The sequence below is a fragment of the Nannobrachium achirus genome (assembly GCF_963921795.1).
Source record: "Nannobrachium achirus genome assembly, chromosome: 4".
In the NCBI taxonomy this organism is placed as follows: domain Eukaryota; kingdom Metazoa; phylum Chordata; class Actinopteri; order Myctophiformes; family Myctophidae; genus Nannobrachium; species Nannobrachium achirus.
The window spans coordinates 35,584,676-35,603,872 of NC_137813.1; the positions used below are offsets into that span (position 1 = coordinate 35,584,676).

The window sequence follows — 19,197 nt, forward strand, 5'->3', positions numbered from 1 at the left end:
TATAAAAGCTGTCCAAGTATTGTTAGACTGTCATACTGTATGTCTTTGGCATAGTGTTTAGACCAAAATCAATTAACATCAGTGATCAAACGTCTTGTTCTGCAGCACTCACGGTAAGCATCACAACAGCTTCTCTTCTATCTTTTCTGTTCAGCGCTATTCGATTGATTATCATGATTACGGTAGTCCAGTAGATACAATGTGTATGTAATGAAATTGTGACATTCCTACAGCTCTAGAAAATGAGTGATGCTGAGATGGAAATATTTGGGGTGGCTGCCCCATACCTCCGGAAGTCTGAGCGGGAGAGGATAGAGGCACAAAACAAGCAATTTGATGCCAAAACTGCTGTCTTTGTGGCTGATCCCAAACAGGAGTATGTGAAAGGAAAAATTAAGACCCTAGATGGCTCCAAGGTTACAGTTGAGACTGAGGATGGGAAGGTGAGTGTCTGTGTGTATACACTAATTGGTTTTCTACAGAACATCAGCTCTCCTTATTTATTTTTGTCTAATAAGTTCCATATTTTAGCATTAGATTTGCATCCAATTTTCTGTTATCTTTCTTTCTTCCAATATTATCTCACGATACAATCACCTTATTGTATAATGTTTCAGGTTGTTACAGTGAACCAGGATGATATCCGCCCAATGAACCCTCCAAAGTTTGACAAGATTGAGGACATGGCCATGTTGACCCATCTCCATGAGCCCGCTGTGCTGTTCAATCTGAAGGAGCGCTATGCTGCTTGGATGATCTATGTGAGCACCACGTTGCGCCACGCCACGTCACGCCACGTGATAATATATCCAACAAATTATTGTAAATGTTTTTCTCTTGTATTTTATTGACCCAGTTTCCCATATGGAGCTTATGTAAATGTAATAATAATACCAAACAGACAAAATCCTCAAATTTAAGGAGAACCTACAGAACAGAAGATAGGCTCCTGCCCAAAGGGCCTCATGGCTTGCCAAGGCTTACTTACTTAAATCATTCTGTGCTTATGTGATGTGAACTCACATAAACACAGAAACCTATTTTCATATAGCTCTGCATACAAGACTGTTTTACTATCTTATTTATGCATTTTTCCATATCAAACCTTTGCAGACCTACTCTGGGCTGTTCTGTGTGACAGTGAACCCGTACAAGTGGCTTCCAGTCTACAACCCAGAGGTGGTAGCTGGGTATCGGGGCAAGAAGCGTCAGGAGGTCCCACCCCACATCTTCTCTATCTCTGACAATGGTTACCAGTATATGCTCACAGGTACTGAATGACCAAAATACCATACTCACATACACCTCCTCAGTATTCAGTGCTTCAGCAAAATGACTGCCATGTGAAAATTGTTAAATGCCTAAAAGTCGCTTTCTCTTTCACTTTCTCTGCTATCAAGTCATGGACACAATTGCACAATATCCAATGGAATGCTTTATTTTTCACAGATCGTGAGAACCAGTCCATCCTGATCACGTAAGTATCCGGTTTAATTTGCTGTTTAAATAATAAAGGGTTTACTGAAACTCTATGTTGACTGGAGCCTGCAATGTGTATATACTATGCCCCCTCCTTCTCTCCCTCTACACCAAATATAATCTGCAAAAATTGCAGATCTACATGCAAACAATGACCCATTTTATGCTGTCTATGATGTTTTAACAGTGGAGAATCTGGTGCTGGGAAGACTGTGAACACAAAGCGTGTCATCCAGTATTTTGCAACAATTGCGACTGGAGACTCCAGCAAGAAGGAGCAACCAAGTGGAAAATTGCAGGTTCAGGACTGATATACTATCTCTATGACTGACAATCAGGAATAAGCATTAGCAAGATTATTCCTTTAATGAGACCAGTAAGACTCCCTAATCGGGAGATAAGCGACCGTCAGGTCGCATACACAAACTTTAGAAGGCAATCGTAGCCAATCAGGAGGGAATATGGGAAATGGGACAGATCCATGACTTTAGAGATACTGTGTACCGCTTTGTGTGATTTTAGGCCAAAATCTGTAGGAGCAGTGTCCAAAAATGTTCTAATATTTTTTGTTAAATCTTTTTAAAGGGCACCCTGGAGGATCAAATCATCCAGGCCAACCCTCTGCTGGAAGCTTTTGGGAATGCCAAAACAGTGAGGAATGACAACTCTTCTCGCTTTGTAAGTTCACACACTACATGAGATATAATTATGTTATGTTTGATTAATAATACTAATAATAATAATACATCACCAGGGTAAATTCATTCGCATCCACTTTGGAACAAAGGGAAAGCTGGCATCAGCTGATATTGAAACTTGTAAGTTTGCTTAAAGTTACACTATTATTTTCTGCACTGTTGATTTTGAAGTGTTGCAAAACATGTTACCTCTTTTCTTTCCATGTTAAGACCTTCTGGAAAAATCCAGGGTGACCTTTCAACTCCCAGCAGAGAGAAGCTATCACATCTTCTATCAGATCATGTCAAACAAGAAGCCTGATTTAATTGGTAAATATATATCAACAATGTAGAAATTTAAATAAAAGCAAAATGTAAGCTGTATGCAGTATTGTACTTACAGTACAGTAAGAAAACCTGTAAAAAATATGTATTTATTTTTAACCTTTCAGATATGCTGCTGATAACCACTAATCCATATGACTACCCATTCATCAGCCAGGGTGAACTAACTGTGCTGAGCATCGATGACACAGAAGAACTAATGGCCACAGATGTGAGTTTAATACACTCCATGATAGGCTTGACATGCCACCGATTGATGGCTTTTAATGGGTCACTTACAGTATGTAGACTAAAGCATAAAGGTTCATTTGAATTAAATGTAATTGCGACCGTCAGGTTGCACTTACTACCAAAACCTCCACCGGCTGTCTGTCTGTCTGTCTGTCTGTCTGTCTGTCCGTCTGTCACACGTCACACGTCACACTTTTGCCCTGCTCATATCTCCGCAACCGTTGCCCCGATCCATGCCAAATTTCTTCACTTCTCACATGCCCCTCTTCTAGCGCCACCAGGAGGCCGATTCTTGAAAAACACATTTTTGGACACTGCTCCTACAATTTTTGCCCTAAAATCACGCAAATCGGTACACAGTATGTCTACACTCAGTTCATCAACATAGATATGTCCCATTTAGCGCCACCTTCAGGACGATTTTTTAAAACACATTTTTGGACACTACTCCTACACATTTCACCCTAAAATCACGCAAATCGGTACACACTTGCTCTACACTGATGTCATCAACATGGATCTGTCCCATTTAGCGCCACCTTCAGGCCGATTTTTTAAAACACATTTTTGGACACTACTCCTACAGATTTTGCCCTAAAATCACGCAAATCGCTACACAGCATGTCTACACTCATGTCATCAAAATGGATCTGTCCCATATAGCGCCACCATCTGGCCGGTTTTTCAAACACATTTTTGGACACTGCTCCTACAGATTTTGCCCTAAAATCACACAAATCGGTACACAGTATGTCTACACTCATCTCATCAACATGGATATGTCCCATTTAGCGCCACCTTCAGGACGATTTTTTAAAACACATTTTTGGACACTCACGCTGTGACCTGAGTGTCGCTTATCTCTACTACTCTCTAACTCTAACTACTTTTACAAGCAAAATAATTTAGAGAATACTAACCCAGTGGTTCAACCTCTGTCTTTATTCTGTAGAGTGCCATTGATATCCTTGGTTTCAACACAGAGGAGAAGTTTGGCATCTACAAGTTGACTGGTGCTGTGATGCACAATGGAAACATGAAGTTCAAACAGAAACAGCGAGAGGAGCAAGCAGAACCTGATGGCACTGAGGGTAAGGGTTATAGACTCGCCTTTGTTTGAATTCAAAACCACATCTCATTTCATCACTGTCGGGCAGAAAACTCATATCTCCAAGTTTCAAATTTCCAAGTGTTTTCTTAAAGTAAAGCCCTACTTCATCATACAAGGCTGTCTCACAAAACTAGTGAAAATAGCTGATCTACAACACCTATAATCGGGGGATATCTTTAGAAATAGTGTCAAATCCTGGAATAAATTCCTTACCAAAAAAAATCTTCACCAATGTGTTTGTAAAGGTGTCTAGTAACACATCTCACAAAGACTGAAATTCAGTTTCCCTAGGAAAATCTTTGACAGCTAGGGTAATTCTGGGTCTCATTCACTCACTATACACTATACTATAGGGGAAAAGATCACTCCCAAGAAATATGCTTTAAGTGGGATGTGAGGTGTCTAACTAGGTGTTTTTAATTATTCCGAATCCATTGCAAGCATTTGTTTTGCACCAAAAACATTCCTTGGGCTAGAAATGGACCCCCATACCACTGTGAAAAGTGACGACTCATCACTAAACCATCATTTTATGGGCTCTTTTTAACCCAATGAATGTTCTTTTGTGCAAAACAAATGCTTGCAATGGATTCAGAATAATTAAAAACACCTAGTTAGACCCCTCACATCCCACTTAAAGAATATTTTTTGGGAGTGATTTTTTTTCCCTTATAGTGAGTGAATGAGACCCAGAATTACCCTAGCTGTCAAAGATGTTCCTAGGGAAACTGAATTTCAGTCTTTGTTAGATATGTTACTAGACACCTTTACAAACACATTGGTGAAGAAATGTTTTGGTAAGGAATTTATTCCAGGACTTTTTAAGATATCCCCCGATTACTAGCTGTGCGAGGCGTTGTGTGCTTGTAGATCATCTATTTTCATTATTCTAAATCATTTTTACAATCTTAAACACAAAACGACATTTTGGACATACAAGGTTTCCAGCCGACAACAACGATTTGTTTGGTGGTAACATGCCTCTTGCTCAGTGGTTCACAAACTGGGGGTCGGGACCCATCTTTGGGTCACAGACAAATCTTTATGGGTTCCTATAAATTTAATATAAACTAGTCCTGTGCCCGGGAGTGTGCGATGAGGGATTGAATGTAGGATTCTCAGAAGTAATGTTGGAGAACCCAGACCAGGTTATTCTGCCTGTTGGGCAGAATAGTCACCATCAATGTCCAGTTGTGCAATTCCCGTTGTATCCGTCTGCCTGGCTGGCACTCTTTTATGCTCATATGTATATGGGGCTCCGTGTCCAGGCCAGTCTGTGATGTCATCTCCAAATGTGGGCACTGTAGTGATGTCAGTCAGTGATGTCAGTTAGGCTTTGTTGATGTCAGTTGGGCATTGTTACCATGGTGGCGACCTGTAACCTTTCCATTGCTTTTTAATTGTCCATGAATTATACTGGCTTGACCCCTGACCCTGCTGGTCTGCCATTTATGTACTGTAGATTTCGTAGAGTATTTTGATATTTCTCTTTTAACCAGGCCTAAAGGAAACCACTAAGTTAAATAGAGGTTTAATGACATGTAAATAGATTAAACTGTATAATATGACATTTCACTGTGTTGTCCTATATCCAACAGTGGCAGATAAAGTCGCTTATCTCATGGGCCTAAACTCTTCTGATTTGCTGAAAGCCCTGTGCTACCCCAGAGTGAAGGTTGGCAATGAATATGTCACCAAGGGGCAGACTGTCCAACAGGTATAGCATAAACGTATACTGTAAGCTCATCACACCTAGCATGCAACACTACAATAAATCAACTTTTAGTTTCTTGGCTCATTTTCAGGTGAACAATTCGATGGGCGCTCTGTCAAAGGCAGTGTATGAGAAACTATTCCTGTGGATGGTGACTAGGATTAACCAGCAGCTGGATACCAAACTACCACGGCAGCATTTCATTGGTGTCCTGGATATTGCAGGGTTTGAGATTTTTGAGGCAAGTATCTTGTTTTTTGCCAGACCCATGAAATGGGTAGGCCTACATAAGCAAATGTCGGTCTGTCCGGGTTTTCTATATAAAGGGTATATATGATGATGACATGATGATGACATGCCTACAAAAGGCATGATGTCATAAATGATGATGACAGACAGGGGGTCTGGCACAACCAGGTTGACCTGGTCTAGTTAAATAAACATTTCCAAATAGGTGTATAATATTATATTATTTATAAACGAATGAATTAAATAATGCTCTCTAATTCAGATGAACAGCCTGGAACAGCTGTGCATCAACTTCACCAATGAGAAACTGCAACAGTTTTTCAATCACCACATGTTTGTGTTGGAGCAAGAAGAATACAAGAAAGAGGGGATTGAATGGGAGTTCATTGACTTTGGCATGGACCTGGCTGCTTGCATTGAGCTGATTGAGAAGGTACATCACCTCTTAACCACTTACATGTGAGTCCTACAATATCGTATGATTGCAACCGTAGGGAGCAAGTTTACTATGAGAACCGTCACAGCTTGACCGTATGTATACTGTACTTGTATACGTGTAACACCTGACACTGTGATTCCCCTGACACATCACTGTGACATCACAGGTGACATCACAGTGATGTCAGATACGCAGAGCAGCAGGGATCTCCATATATAGGCATTAACAGGTGACATCACATTGATGTCAGATACTCAGATCTCCATATATGGGCATAAAAGGGATTAGTGATGTCAGATACTCAGAGCAGGGATCTCCATATATGGGCATAAAAGGGAATCTGTTAGGGATCTCCATTTATGGGCATAAAATTGATTGTATCCCAGATGATGCCCTGTTAACAGAATCCATATGGCCAAGACAGATGGCGCGACCTAGGGCGAGGTCGCTTTTCGCCCTTAGGCGTCTTACTGGTAGATAGCTCTACAAGCTCACGGTGCGTTGTGATGGGACTCTTTGTGAGCTTGTAGATATGCTATTTTGGAAATGTTTGACTTAAAAATATTTTTGAAATTGTATAATCTGAATAAATAAATAATTATATTTCTTAAAAAGCCTATAATGACATGCCCAGAATAGGGTTGCCATGGTTAATCATGGTTAAAAACAAACTAACGTATTCAGATGCATACATGTAGCTAAATCAAATCAGAAGTGGCACGCATAGGCCTATGTCGCAAACGCAAAATGTCTGTTTCTGTTATCATTCAGCGTTTCCGTCATAGAATTAAGCTAAAATCCATCACAAAGAGTAAATTAACAACCATATATTCTTTGTCTGTTTAATTTCTATACCATGTACAGCCAATGGGCATCTTCTCCATCCTCGAGGAGGAGTGCATGTTTCCCAAGGCGACCGACGGCTCCTTCAAGAACAAGCTCTACGACCAGCACCAGGGCAAGAACAGCAACTTCCAGAAGCCCAAGCCCTCCAAGGGCCGGGCGGAGGCCCACTTCTCCCTGGTCCACTATGCTGGCACCGTGGACTACAACATCAGTGGCTGGCTGGAGAAGAATAAAGACCCGCTCAACGACACCGTGGTCCAGTTGTACCAGAAAGCTGCTGTGAAGCTGCTGGTTCAGCTGTTTGCCACCTACGCTGCTGTAGACGGTCAGTTCATGTCACAACCAGTGGCGTCAGTTCAGTAGAAGCTAAGGTATGGGCAACATGACTGGTGTCTTGCATGCACGTGAAGGCGCGAGTGCAAGACACCAGTTATGTTGCCATACCTTTACAACAGGAGAAGTACATTTTATTTCTTCCCCCCTGTAGCCAAGGTATGGCAGCTGCCATACCTTGCCAGCCATACACAATTGACGCCTCTGGTCACAACAATCATAGATCAGTGGTTCTCAAATGTTTTCATGTCAAGGGTTACGCCCGTCGCCCGGCCCAAAATTGATATGTTTTTGGCCGCGGACCTCCATTTGAAAATATATGTTGTGCCAGGGACCCACAGAAGAGAAGATTTGTGTTTCAACTTTCAAGATAAAAAAAAAAAAAGAAATGTTCAAAAATAGCAGATACGCACTGTGAGCTTGTGTATCTGTATATCTATATTTGAATATCCAACGTATAAATTACGAATAAAGTGGTTAAAATGATTGTGGTACTGTATTAACACCTTTCTGTAGAATAAACTACAGTACGCTGTACAATAATATCTGTCCATTAAAGCTTATTTTCTCTTGCATTGGCAGATCCAAGCAAGAAAGGTGCCAAGAAAAAGGGTTCCTCTTTCCAGACGGTTTCAGCACTTTTCAGGGTAATGAACATTTTATACTGTAGTAGTGTATGCTTTGGAGTTTGGATCACACAGGTGTAAAATTAAAAGAATGATAGAATCCAACACACAAAACGCAATGGGAAGGTTTATGTGAGGTTTTCACAACTTCAACCACAACACAATGATAGGATTCAGGTAAGAAATAAGTGAGTTCAGGATTGGGTAGGTAAGAAATACTGTAAGTAAGTATTATGAATATTAATATTATGTTTAAGTGCTCTTCATGATGTTAACCATGTCCATTCACCTTTCCCAGGAAAACCTCAACAAGCTAATGGCTAACCTCAGGTCCACGCATCCACACTTTGTAAGATGTCTCATCCCAAATGAGACCAAAATACCAGGTAAAATAAAAATAAAATGTTGACATTGTTACTTTCGCTACACTGTAATGTTTTACCTGACATAAAATCGACCGTCCACATAGGGTCCATGGATCACCATCTTGTTTTACACCAGCTACGCTGTAACGGTGTGCTGGAGGGTATCAGGATATGCAGGAAAGGATTTCCCAGCAGGATTCTCTATGGGGATTTTAAGCAGAGGTAAGCTAATATCTATTGAGAACAATGGACACAAATTCTTGACAAAGTCTAATACAGTGATTCTCAAAATTTGAATTTTGAAGATCTCCCCTTAACTTCGACAGTGTACAAATGGGACCAAAATGGACCCATCACGGTCCATTTGGTTCCATTTGTACACTGTCAAAGTTACAGAGTTCAGGGAGTACCATAAAGGAACCTTAGAGAGTCCCTGAAATCCACTTTGAGAAGCACTGGTCTAAGTCAACACAAATTCAAACCACATTTATTAATTAGTGGTGCCAAATCTGGCAGTTCTGGTAGGAAGTTAATTGCAGCGATATCCTTGTCACAATATCCTCCTGACAGATACAGAATTCTGAATGCCAGTGCAATTCCCGAAGGGCAGTTCATTGACAGCAAAAAGGCCTCAGAGAAACTGCTCTCTTCAATCGACGTGGATCATGCCCAGTATAAGTTTGGATACACAAAGGTAATTTTTAGTAAACTGGAGGTGGAGGCACATGTTCACATACTCGTGCATCACGTTGTGAATGGTATGGAAGAATTCAATTGGGGCAGCTCTTTCAATTAACCACCTACCAACTCCAATTACCGTATGTGCAGTGAGGTTGTGCCGAGGATCAATGTCTTTGCAATCTGTAGGTGTTCTTCAAAGCTGGCCTTCTGGGTCTCCTGGAGGAGATGAGAGATGAGCGCCTGGCAGTGTTGATGACTCGAATCCAAGCTGTATCCAGGGGTTATGTCACCAGGCTGAGGTTCAAGGAAATGTCAAAGAAAAGGTGTCTGAAAACTGCATGCCATACCACTGTGAAAAGTATACCTCATAATAATAAATTTCTGAAATACTGTATATATCTTTGAGCGGTGCAAATCTCTCCTACATTTCACTCTGTCTGTATTACCTACAGAATGTACAGTATTAGTATGGATAACACATTTCACTCTGTCTGTATTACCTACAGAATGTACAGTATTAGTATGGATAACCATCAATACACATAAGACAGAAGGGCCCATACAAGGAAATATGCATGTGTGCCGTGTTTGCACCGCTCACTTCGCACAGGTGTGACTTTTTTAGATATTTATTGAAATTCAAAGAGTTTTAAAATCTAAACATTCCTTCGTTATTTCTCACAGGGAATCTATTTTCATCATTCAATACAACATCCGTTCATTCATGAATGTGAAGAACTGGCCTTGGATGAGGCTTTTCTTCAAGATAAAGCCGCTGTTACGATGTGCAGAGGCTGAAAAAGAGATGCAGAACATGAAAGAGGAGCTCTCACGAATGAAAGAGGACTTCTTGAAGTCTGAAGCCAGGCGAAAGGAATTGGAGGAGAAGATGGTGGCCCTTGTTCAAGAGAAAAATGACCTCTGTCTTCAAATTCAAGCAGTAGGCTAAAACACTCAAGTTGTTTGCAATTGTTTGCTCATATTGATTGTACTGTATCAGATAGATGTTAAAGGAAAAGAGGGACATATAATTACTCCTACCACCACTATTACAATTATTACTACCAATAATTATTATAATTCCACTGAGATAATATTAAATGTACAACATTTTCAAAATATGTGTATATGTATATAAATAATAGCAGATTATTTTCATTGATAATCCTGTACATATGCTTGTGTGTTTCAAAAGGAGCGAGAGAACCTCTGTGATGCTGAGGAGAGGTGTGAAGGCTTGATAAAGAGCAAGATACACCTTGAGGCCAAAGCTAAAGAGTTCTCTGAGAGAATTGAGGAAGAGGAAGAGATCAATGCCGAAATCACTGCGAAGAAGAGGAAGTTGGAGGATGAGTGCTCAGAGCTCAAAAGGGATATAGACGACCTGGAGCTTACCATTGCCAAGGTGGAGAAGGAGAAATATGCCACAGAAAATAAGGTAATAGGGTGGTAAATCTACCCTTCAGTTCTCAAAAGGTATACCATAAAGGTACTATTCTATGTACCAGGAGGTGAATCTACCGATATATAAAGACTGGTGAACTCTAACTGAAACAGCAAACAGCTTTCCTTAAGGCCTGATTAGCACAAAGGGGCTGCATGCAAAATCTTGAATTACGGTTCAGTTAAAAATCTGATTGTCCCAGTTGACATATATGCACACTACAGAAGTTATTATTTTTGCATTTCCACAAAAGCCAGCCCCACGTGTGTTTGAGCACAGAATGGAAAAACAAATCATGATGATCTTGTTTGATTGTTTATAGGTAAAGAACTTGGTAGAGGAGTTAACGACTCTTGAGGAGAGCCTGATGAAGTCCTCAAAGGAGACAAAGGCTTTGCAAGAGGTTCATCAGCAGACCTTGGATGACCTTCAGGTTGAAGAAGATAAAGTCAATACTCTAACCAAGACTAAAATCAAGCTAGAGCAACAGGTTGATGATGTAAGTATCCTATCTCAACTCAAATTGTACCAACATGCATGTTCTCAAATCTCTTGTATTTCCGTACATTGTAATGAATGCAATTACTGGCTTATATATGGACATCCCCATACAGCTTGAAGGGTCACTGGAGCATGAGAAGAAGATACGTGCAGACGTAGAGAGATCCAAAAGAAAACTTGAGGGGGATCTCAAGATGTCCCAAGAAACCATCATGGACTTGGATAATGAAAGGCACCAAATGGAAGAGAGATTGAAAAAGTAAATTGTGAATTTCTATATCAACACCACTGACTCTGAGTTTAAGGCATACAGTTACACATTTAGACAGTGGTGAAACAGGTTTTTTCTTTAAAATATATCAATATATTAATGCATTTCACTTCACTTCTAAAATACCTTTCAGAAAGGACTTTGAGCTCTCCAATCTGCAAAGTAAGATTGAGGATGAACAAGCAATGAGCACTCAACTCCAAAAGAAAATGAAAGAGCTTCAGGTAGGCTATTTTATGTTATAGTATGCTTCCTGCTTCCAGGTCAATAGTACTTGCAGTAGTTGAACATATTATGCAATTATTTACACATTATAATATCCTAATGTCTAAAGTAATAGATACAAAATAATATACATAATACGAAATACAATTTGTTGTAGGCACGCATTGAGGAGCTAGAGGAGGAAATTGAGGCTGAGCGTTCTGCTCGGGCTAAAGTGGAGAAGCAGAGGTCTGATCTCTCCAGGGAACTTGAGGAGATCAGTGAGAGGTTGGAGGAGGCCGGAGGAGCCACTGCTGCTCAGATTGAGATGAACAAGAAGCGTGAAGCAGAGTTCCAGAGGCTGCGGCGAGATCTTGAAGAGTCCACGTTGCAGCATGAGTCTATCACTGCCGCTCTACGCAAGAAACAGGCCGACAGTGTTGCAGAGCTGAGTGAACAGATCGACAACCTTCAGAGAGTCAAGCAGAAACTTGATAAAGAGAAAAGTGAATTAAAGATGGAGGTTGATGATATGGCCATTAATGTAGAGAGTGTTCTGAAAGGCAAGGTAAAGGAGCTCTAGAAAATATGTCTTGTTTGGCAACACTTACTTAAAGCAGCACTATGTAGTTTGGGGTGTCAGTGGCCACTTTGGACACAAATAATATGGCAGCCCAAGAGTCACCCAAGAGTACTCTGCAAGCATGTCCGGCGAGGACGCACTGTGATTGGCCAGTCTTCGCTTTGAGTCGCAGTTCTGCTTTGGTGCCTTGGCAATTTCAAGGAAGAAAGCCCCTAGCAGGGACCCCTATGAGGGACCACCCTGGCTGAGTCTATACATTTATTGGAAGGATGATTGTTATTGCTTAAACATGTAATAACTTTATAATTGTGTGGGACATACTGTAATATGTTACAGTATATACTGTAGATGTTAAAAAGGTTACATAGTGCTGCTTTAAAATTACATATTTTCCAAATGTTTCAAATGTGTTATGGGTTATACCAGTTAGATCACCTGGCTTACAATCGATATTAAATATTTTAGGCTAACCTGGAGAAACTGTGCAGAAGCCTGGAAGACCAAAGCAGTGAATATAAGACCAAGTCAGAGGAGGCCCAGAAGTCATTGAGTGACTTTACTGCACTCAATGCTCGTCTACAGACGGAAAATGGTAAGATTAAAGTCGCTGCATGATTATGAAAGACACATTAACGGACTTGCCTTGGATATAATGTGTCACTTCTGCATCCTGAACAGCTGAACTCTCACGACAACTAGAGGAGAAGGAGATCACTCTTTCCCAGTTGAACAGAGTGAAATCCGCCAGCAGTCAGCAAATCGAAGAGCTGAAGAGACTTTTGGATGAAGAGATTAAGGTGTGACAAAATAGGCAATACTTTGACAGACATGAGAAGAAGAAAAAATAGATTTACTTACTATTCTAAATAATTTCAGGCAAAGAATGCCCTCGCTCACAGTTTGCAGTCAGCGCGTCATGACTGTGAGCTCTTAAGAGAACAGTTTGAGGAGGAACAGGAGGCGAAAGCAGAGCTGCAGCGCTCTATGTCCAAGGCCAACAGTGAGGTGTCTCAGTGGAGAACCAAGTATGAGACTGATGCCATTCAGAGGACTGAGGAGCTGGAGGAGGCCAAGTAAGAATTGTGACAATATCATTACAAGCTCACACACAATGTGTTGCAAAGTGGAGGGTTCCTGAATGGTTCCCAGTTCGATCCCGAGCTACCCCAGAGTTAGTATCGAGGAGTCCTTGAGCAAGACTCTGAACCCCTAGTTGCTCCCGGTGAGCAGGTTGGTGCCTTGCATGGTTTCCTCTGCCATCGGTGTATGAATGTGTGTGTGAATGGGCGAATGTAATGCACAATCTCTGTAAGCACCTTGGATAAAGGCGCTATATAAATGCACCATTTATATAGCGCCATTTATATACTTTCCCTGTGCGTGCAACCTGTGTTGTGATTGGTTGAAAAAGACGGTTTCTGGGGGAAGTACATACAACAAAAGTCCCGACCTATAGACATGCTCTGCATTAGGTCACTACCAGGCTTTTCTCCTCGGAGATGAGAAAAGGCTCAGAACACATCATGATGATTATCATGGCAATTCCACAATACCATCTTAAGTGTTCATTTAACTCTGAGAGAGTGTTAAATGGAATAGAATATCTACCCACCGTTCTTCCGTCCACCGTTCTTGCTGCTCCCAAAGTGAATTTTATTAGTACATTGATTTGACCTCTGTGGTCTTAGTGTCAAATAGTCAGGATTTCATTGTGTAAGATTGGGCACGCTATTCCATCATTAATTGTCGTCGTTGTTTCAAAGGAAGAAGTTGGCGCAGCGACTGCAAGACTCTGAGGAGATGACAGAGGCGGGAAGTGCCAAATGTGCGTCACTGGAAAAGACCAAGCAGAGGCTGCAGTCTGAAGTGGAGGATCTCATGGTTGAGATAGAGAGGTCAAATGCAGCCACTGCCTCCTTGGACAAGAAACAGAGGAACTTTGACAAGGTTGTTTTATTTTCATTATAGCACTAAAACTTGACGTCACACTTTCCCTACCTACATCATCATTTTAAGATAATAACACATGTTGGTAATTCCCATAATTTAGGTGCTTGTTGAATGGAAGCAAAAGTATGAGGAGAGTCAAACTGATCTGGAAGTCTCTCAAAGAGAGTCCAGGGCACTGAGCACTGAACTCTTCAAGCTGAAGAATTCTTATGAAGAGGCTCTGGACCACCTGGAGAACATGAAAAGAGAGAACAAGAATCTTCAACGTGGGTTTTCTGAAAACAAAAAGTTGGTTTGGTGTCACAAAGCACATTTGACTATGTTTAATCTAAAAATAACTTTTGGTCATTTTCAGAGGAGATAGCAGAGATCACCGACCAAGTAGGGCAATCTTCTAAAACCATCCATGAACTGGAGAAAGCTGCGAAAGAAGCTGAACAGGAGAAGAGGGACACCCAGTTAGCTCTTGAGGAAGTGGAGGTATGTTACTTTTTGCAAATGTTAACAGCAAACACGTCTTTTTAATTTAACCCTAACAATTGAGACATTTGGGTCCATTATGGGCCCAAATTATGGGTCTGATCATGTCTTTGCTTCCTACAGTCCTCTCTGGAACATGAGGAGGCCAAACTGCTGCACCTTCAACTGGAGTTCAACCAGATCAAGTCTGAAGTGGACAGAAAGGCAGCAGAAAAGGATGAGGAGATCGATCAGCTCAAGAGGACCCACCAGAGAACCGTGGACACTTTGCAGAGCACTCTGGACGCTGAAACACGCAGCAGAAACGATGCCGTCCGCGTCAAGAAAAAGATGGAGGGTGACCTGAATGAGATGGAGATCCAGCTGGGCCATGCTAACCGCCAGGCGGCCGACGCAACCAAACAGCTCAGGATCCTCCAGGGATCCTACAAGGTTTGTGGGGGAGTAGATCGTTCACCAGTCCGTTATGAATTATGTCTGCAGTCTTGGAATTCGTTAACTATGTTTTTTTGTGTCTCAGGATATGCAGGTCCATTTGGACGAAGCCCTCCATAGTCAGGAGGATCTAAAGGAACAACTGGCCATTGTAGAGCGCCGCAATACTCTACTGTTGGCTGAGATTGATGAGATGAGGTCTGCACTGGAGCAGGCTGAGAGGTGCCGCAAGCTGGCCGAACAAGAATTGGTGGATGTCAGTGAGAGAGTTCAGCTGTTGCACTCTCAGGCAAGGAACAATGGCAAACTTTTTTTTGATTTTGCATCCAGATCACTTAAACCTTTATTAATTAATAATTGTTACATTTACTTCTCCCCCTCCAAACTGAACAGAATTCCAGCCTCCTCAACGCTAAGAAGAAGATGGAATCTGACATATCCCAACTACAATCTGAGATGGAGGACACTATTCAGGAAGCAAGAAATGCAGATGAGAAGGCCAAAAAAGCCATCATGGATGTAAATCTCGACCAATACTAAATTACTTTGCTTCAGAATGTATTCATTCAGACTTTTAGACTTTGCTACATAACTTCGTGTTAATCCCTACAGATTTTGGGAGAGTGTTTTTTGCAGGTCTTTCAGTCCGAGAGTATCAAAAAAGCACCTTGGTTAAGCTCCGTTGGTCTGACCAGTTTAACATTCACCAGGTTAGCATTCACCAGCATCAGCAGGTTAGCATTTAACCAGGTTAGTATTCACCTGCGTCGGTGTTAGATTTACTGAGGCTAGGGTTAGGGTTAAGGTGTATCTCCATCCCCTCGACTTCCGGCACCTCCGCCTGAACCGAGTTGCTTTTTGATACTCTCGGACTGAAAGACCTGCAAAAAGCAGTCTCCCTACAGATGTTGGTGATCTCATTACTTTAAGTCTAGCTCCACCCCTAGGCCAAAATGTCCACTTTCACAAAAGGCATTTCAAAATCTAAAGGGTGGATTAACATGGAACTAGCCTGGGATCAGTAGCATTTCGGGGTTATGATCCGGTCAGGAGCGGAAACAACCTGCGTCATGTTGTAGTCCTCAGACGGACTACACTTTGGCCGGAACTATGTAAATGAAAACAATTTTAACACAAAATAATTCCCAGTACTCAATGGCATAATTTTAGGGCCTACCGAATAAAACCCTTGATGCAGCGTAGTTTTGCTTATTTTTTGAAAAGTTTGTTAGGTATATCCATATTTTAGTCAAACTCGTAGAGACTGGCAAGACTACACTTCTCAAGCATTTAAATAGAGATTGGGGAAACACACAGCGAAGCCGCGTGTTTCCCCACCGGATCACACGGCCGTTTAAAACTAATACCAGGCTTTCCTTTCGTGGAAAGCCATGGTGACGCGAGGTTAACATGGAATAGATACAGTACATACTCCCTGAAGATCATCCCTAACCATTTGATAGTAACCCCAAGATTTTACGTTGCTCTCTGCAGGCTGCCATGATGGCCGAGGAGCTGAAGAAAGAGCAGGACACCAGTGCTCACATGGAGAGAATGAAGAAGAACCTAGAAGCCACGGTGAAGGACCTGCAGCAACGGCTGGACGAAGCAGAGCAGATCGCTATGAAAGGAGGAAGGAAGGAACTGCAGAAAATGGAAGCCAGGGTATGAATCATTAGGAGGGAAAAAAATATATATACATTTTATATAAGGGCACCTTTGCGGCACTGGGGTAAAGAACCTGTCCACCACCGCAGAGACTGAGGATTGATTCCTTCACAATGCCTCCAGCTTGGCCAGGCAATCCAACGAACACAATAGGCTATATGCACAGCAGCCATATTGGAGAGAAGTTGGGTCACTTCCTTCAAAGGTGTTACCAATGATACTAATGAAGGCTCTGTCCAATTTCATGTAGCACAGTGGTTCTCAAACCTTTTATTTCAAGGACCCCCATTACTCTGAGAGTGTACAAATGGAACCAAATGGACCCTTTTCCATTTGCACACTCTCAGAGTTACACATCTTTTAAGGGGTCATTTGGAACAACCAAAGAAGGAACCAGGCATGAGGGTCCCTGGACCACACTTTGAGATCCACTGGTGTAGCAGACTGTTTCCAGTGAGCCTACATGCACAATATCAGCACCCTGACTCTGTTTGACCAGAGTGGAACAGAGCCGTCATAAGTATTATTGGTAACAGAGACCCAACTTCTCTCCAAAACCTCTGCAGCCCATATAGCCTATTGGATGTGTTTGTGGGTGAGAAGCCAGCAGGTGAGGGTGAAGCTCTGTGTTGCTGCTTTAGCAACTCCTACAGGTAGGTTGGGTGGGACTGGGAGGGACAGCGAGTTCCTCTGCTTGTGTTATGTCCTCCGGTAAAACTCCTCGCTGTCAGGTGAAAAGAAGCAAGCGACTAGTGACTCACTGTCACTGTGGCATCCCCCCATTCCGACATGCTGCCATTCCGACATCCCATCCATTCCGACACTAACCCTATACCTAACCCTAACCTCTATGGAAGTGCTGCCACTCAGACAATTAGAAGTCAATGTCAGAATGGAGAGCGGCCCCCATATTGTACAGTACACTCCGCAGACCAACAGCAGGGGTCTGAAATGACAGAGAATAGGGAGAAAATGAAGGCAGAATAATCATTTGCTGATTTTTTTTAATAAAAACTAATTTTAAGCTGAGTGCATACTGCATACATTTCAGATCCGTGAGATGGAAAATGAAATGGAGGCCGAACAAAAACGAAGTGGGGAGGCCATGAAAGGTGTACGGAAATATGAAAGGAAAATTAAAGAGCTCACTTATCAGGTAGGTCAGAAATGTGGTTGCTTGTTGCTGAGCATATACAGTATATGACAGAAGTGAGAGTAATGGAAGGGAATGAGTAATGAGTTTGTGTTCACTGTTGAAGAATGAAGAAGAAAAGAAGAATGTGGCAAGACTCCAAGACTTGGTCAACAAACTGCAGTTGAAAGTGAAAGCATTTAAGCGACAGTGTGAGGAGGCGGTGAGTAAATTAACATAAGCCTTGTTGGCTTGTTATAGATTGAGAAATAATTTCAATTTTTTTTTCCTGAACTGCATTCTGTGACACACAGGAGGAGCAAACCAGCATCAATTTGGCAAAATTCCGGAAGGTGCAACATGAGCTTGAGGAGGCTGAAGAACGAGCTGACATTGCCGAATCTCAAGTCAATAAATTCCGAGCAAAAAGTCGTGATATTGGTGGTAAAGGAGGGGAATAGAGATCTTCGTTGTTGTTGCTGGGTGAAATTACTTTAGGAAACATGTTGAAGAGATCAGCTATAGGATTTATAATAATAAAAAACAGACAGTTATTGTAAATTCATTAGATGGAGCTAGAGTAAATCATAGACAAACTGTGATATTGCAACAGTAGGCTAATATAGAAGCTGGGATTTACAGTAGCTTAGTAATAAAATTAAAGATATAGAAAAGACAATGTTGTGTCATTGTTTTGTTAATGAAGTATTTTTGGTGTGTTAGTGTTTGAACATGTGTTTAGATTTATGCTTTGGAGCTTTGGACCACGCCAAGAAATAACAGAAATTACATAAACATCATTCAGAAATAGAGTCTATAATACAGTAATACAGTTGAAATGAATGAATCGATTAATGATTAATTGATTAATCTGATGAAAAGGGAAAAAAGGAATATCTACTATTATATCTCAGTGGCTGCAGTAGCAATGAAAGTCCACAGGATGGAGACACTTCATGTATGAACAAAGAGCATAGATATGGATGTACAACAGTATTAAGCTGGATTACAAAGCTTTGAGGATTTGTTTCTCACTCTGATGTACATGTTGCAGCATTTTGTATCAGCTAACAATGAAAACAAAAGCTGTACCGAAACCTTTTAAAATATCAATATCAATATACTGTATAAAAGAAACAAAGATATTTGAAAACCTTCAGTTTCTTACCATAATTTCTTCAGACATCCATCAGACACATCTTACAATAATATATCTCCATACATATGAAAACACATAATGGACGCAACTGAGATCTGTAAGAAAGACAATTACAACACAGACAAATTCATCTAGAGTTATGGATGTACACATACAAGTAAATGAACAACAAACTAATATTACTTACTATTCATCATGATACAACTAGGCTACATGTATTTACAGTGTTAGTACAACAAAGCATCAGCTCAATTCACCATGATAAGGCTACCAC

The 19,197-nt window shown here is 41.3% G+C and overlaps 1 protein-coding gene across 5 annotated transcripts; it reads left to right on the plus strand.

Annotated features, from left to right (window-relative positions):
• Window positions 1–242: 242 nt before the first annotated feature.
• LOC308283241 (myosin heavy chain, skeletal muscle, adult-like) lies at window positions 243–18,225 on the plus strand (the record flags this gene model as incomplete). Of its 5 annotated transcripts, none has more annotated exons than XM_080723624.1 (38): window positions 243–443; window positions 618–761; window positions 1,114–1,270; window positions 1,450–1,477; window positions 1,667–1,778; window positions 2,065–2,157; window positions 2,234–2,297; window positions 2,388–2,486; window positions 2,609–2,712; window positions 3,685–3,823; window positions 5,442–5,560; window positions 5,649–5,798; window positions 6,069–6,239; window positions 7,110–7,450; window positions 8,014–8,071; window positions 8,349–8,436; window positions 8,520–8,637; window positions 8,986–9,109; window positions 9,283–9,419; window positions 9,781–10,036; window positions 10,292–10,534; window positions 10,863–11,039; window positions 11,155–11,300; window positions 11,446–11,536; window positions 11,695–12,084; window positions 12,565–12,691; window positions 12,778–12,896; window positions 12,976–13,172; window positions 13,863–14,046; window positions 14,150–14,315; window positions 14,405–14,529; window positions 14,653–14,961; window positions 15,050–15,253; window positions 15,358–15,483; window positions 16,459–16,629; window positions 17,684–17,788; window positions 17,892–17,987; window positions 18,079–18,225. In XM_080723624.1, 38 exons carry the CDS (start codon window positions 243–245, stop codon window positions 18,223–18,225), a joined length of 5,826 nt encoding a protein of 1,941 aa, XP_080579750.1. The 5 variants fall into 5 exon arrangements, with proteins under 5 accessions (XP_080579750.1, XP_080579751.1, XP_080579752.1 ...); XM_080723625.1 differs by having other exon boundaries at window positions 7,110–7,436; window positions 8,018–8,071; XM_080723626.1 differs by having other exon boundaries at window positions 7,110–7,426.
• Between the last annotated feature and the right edge of the window lie 972 nt (window positions 18,226–19,197).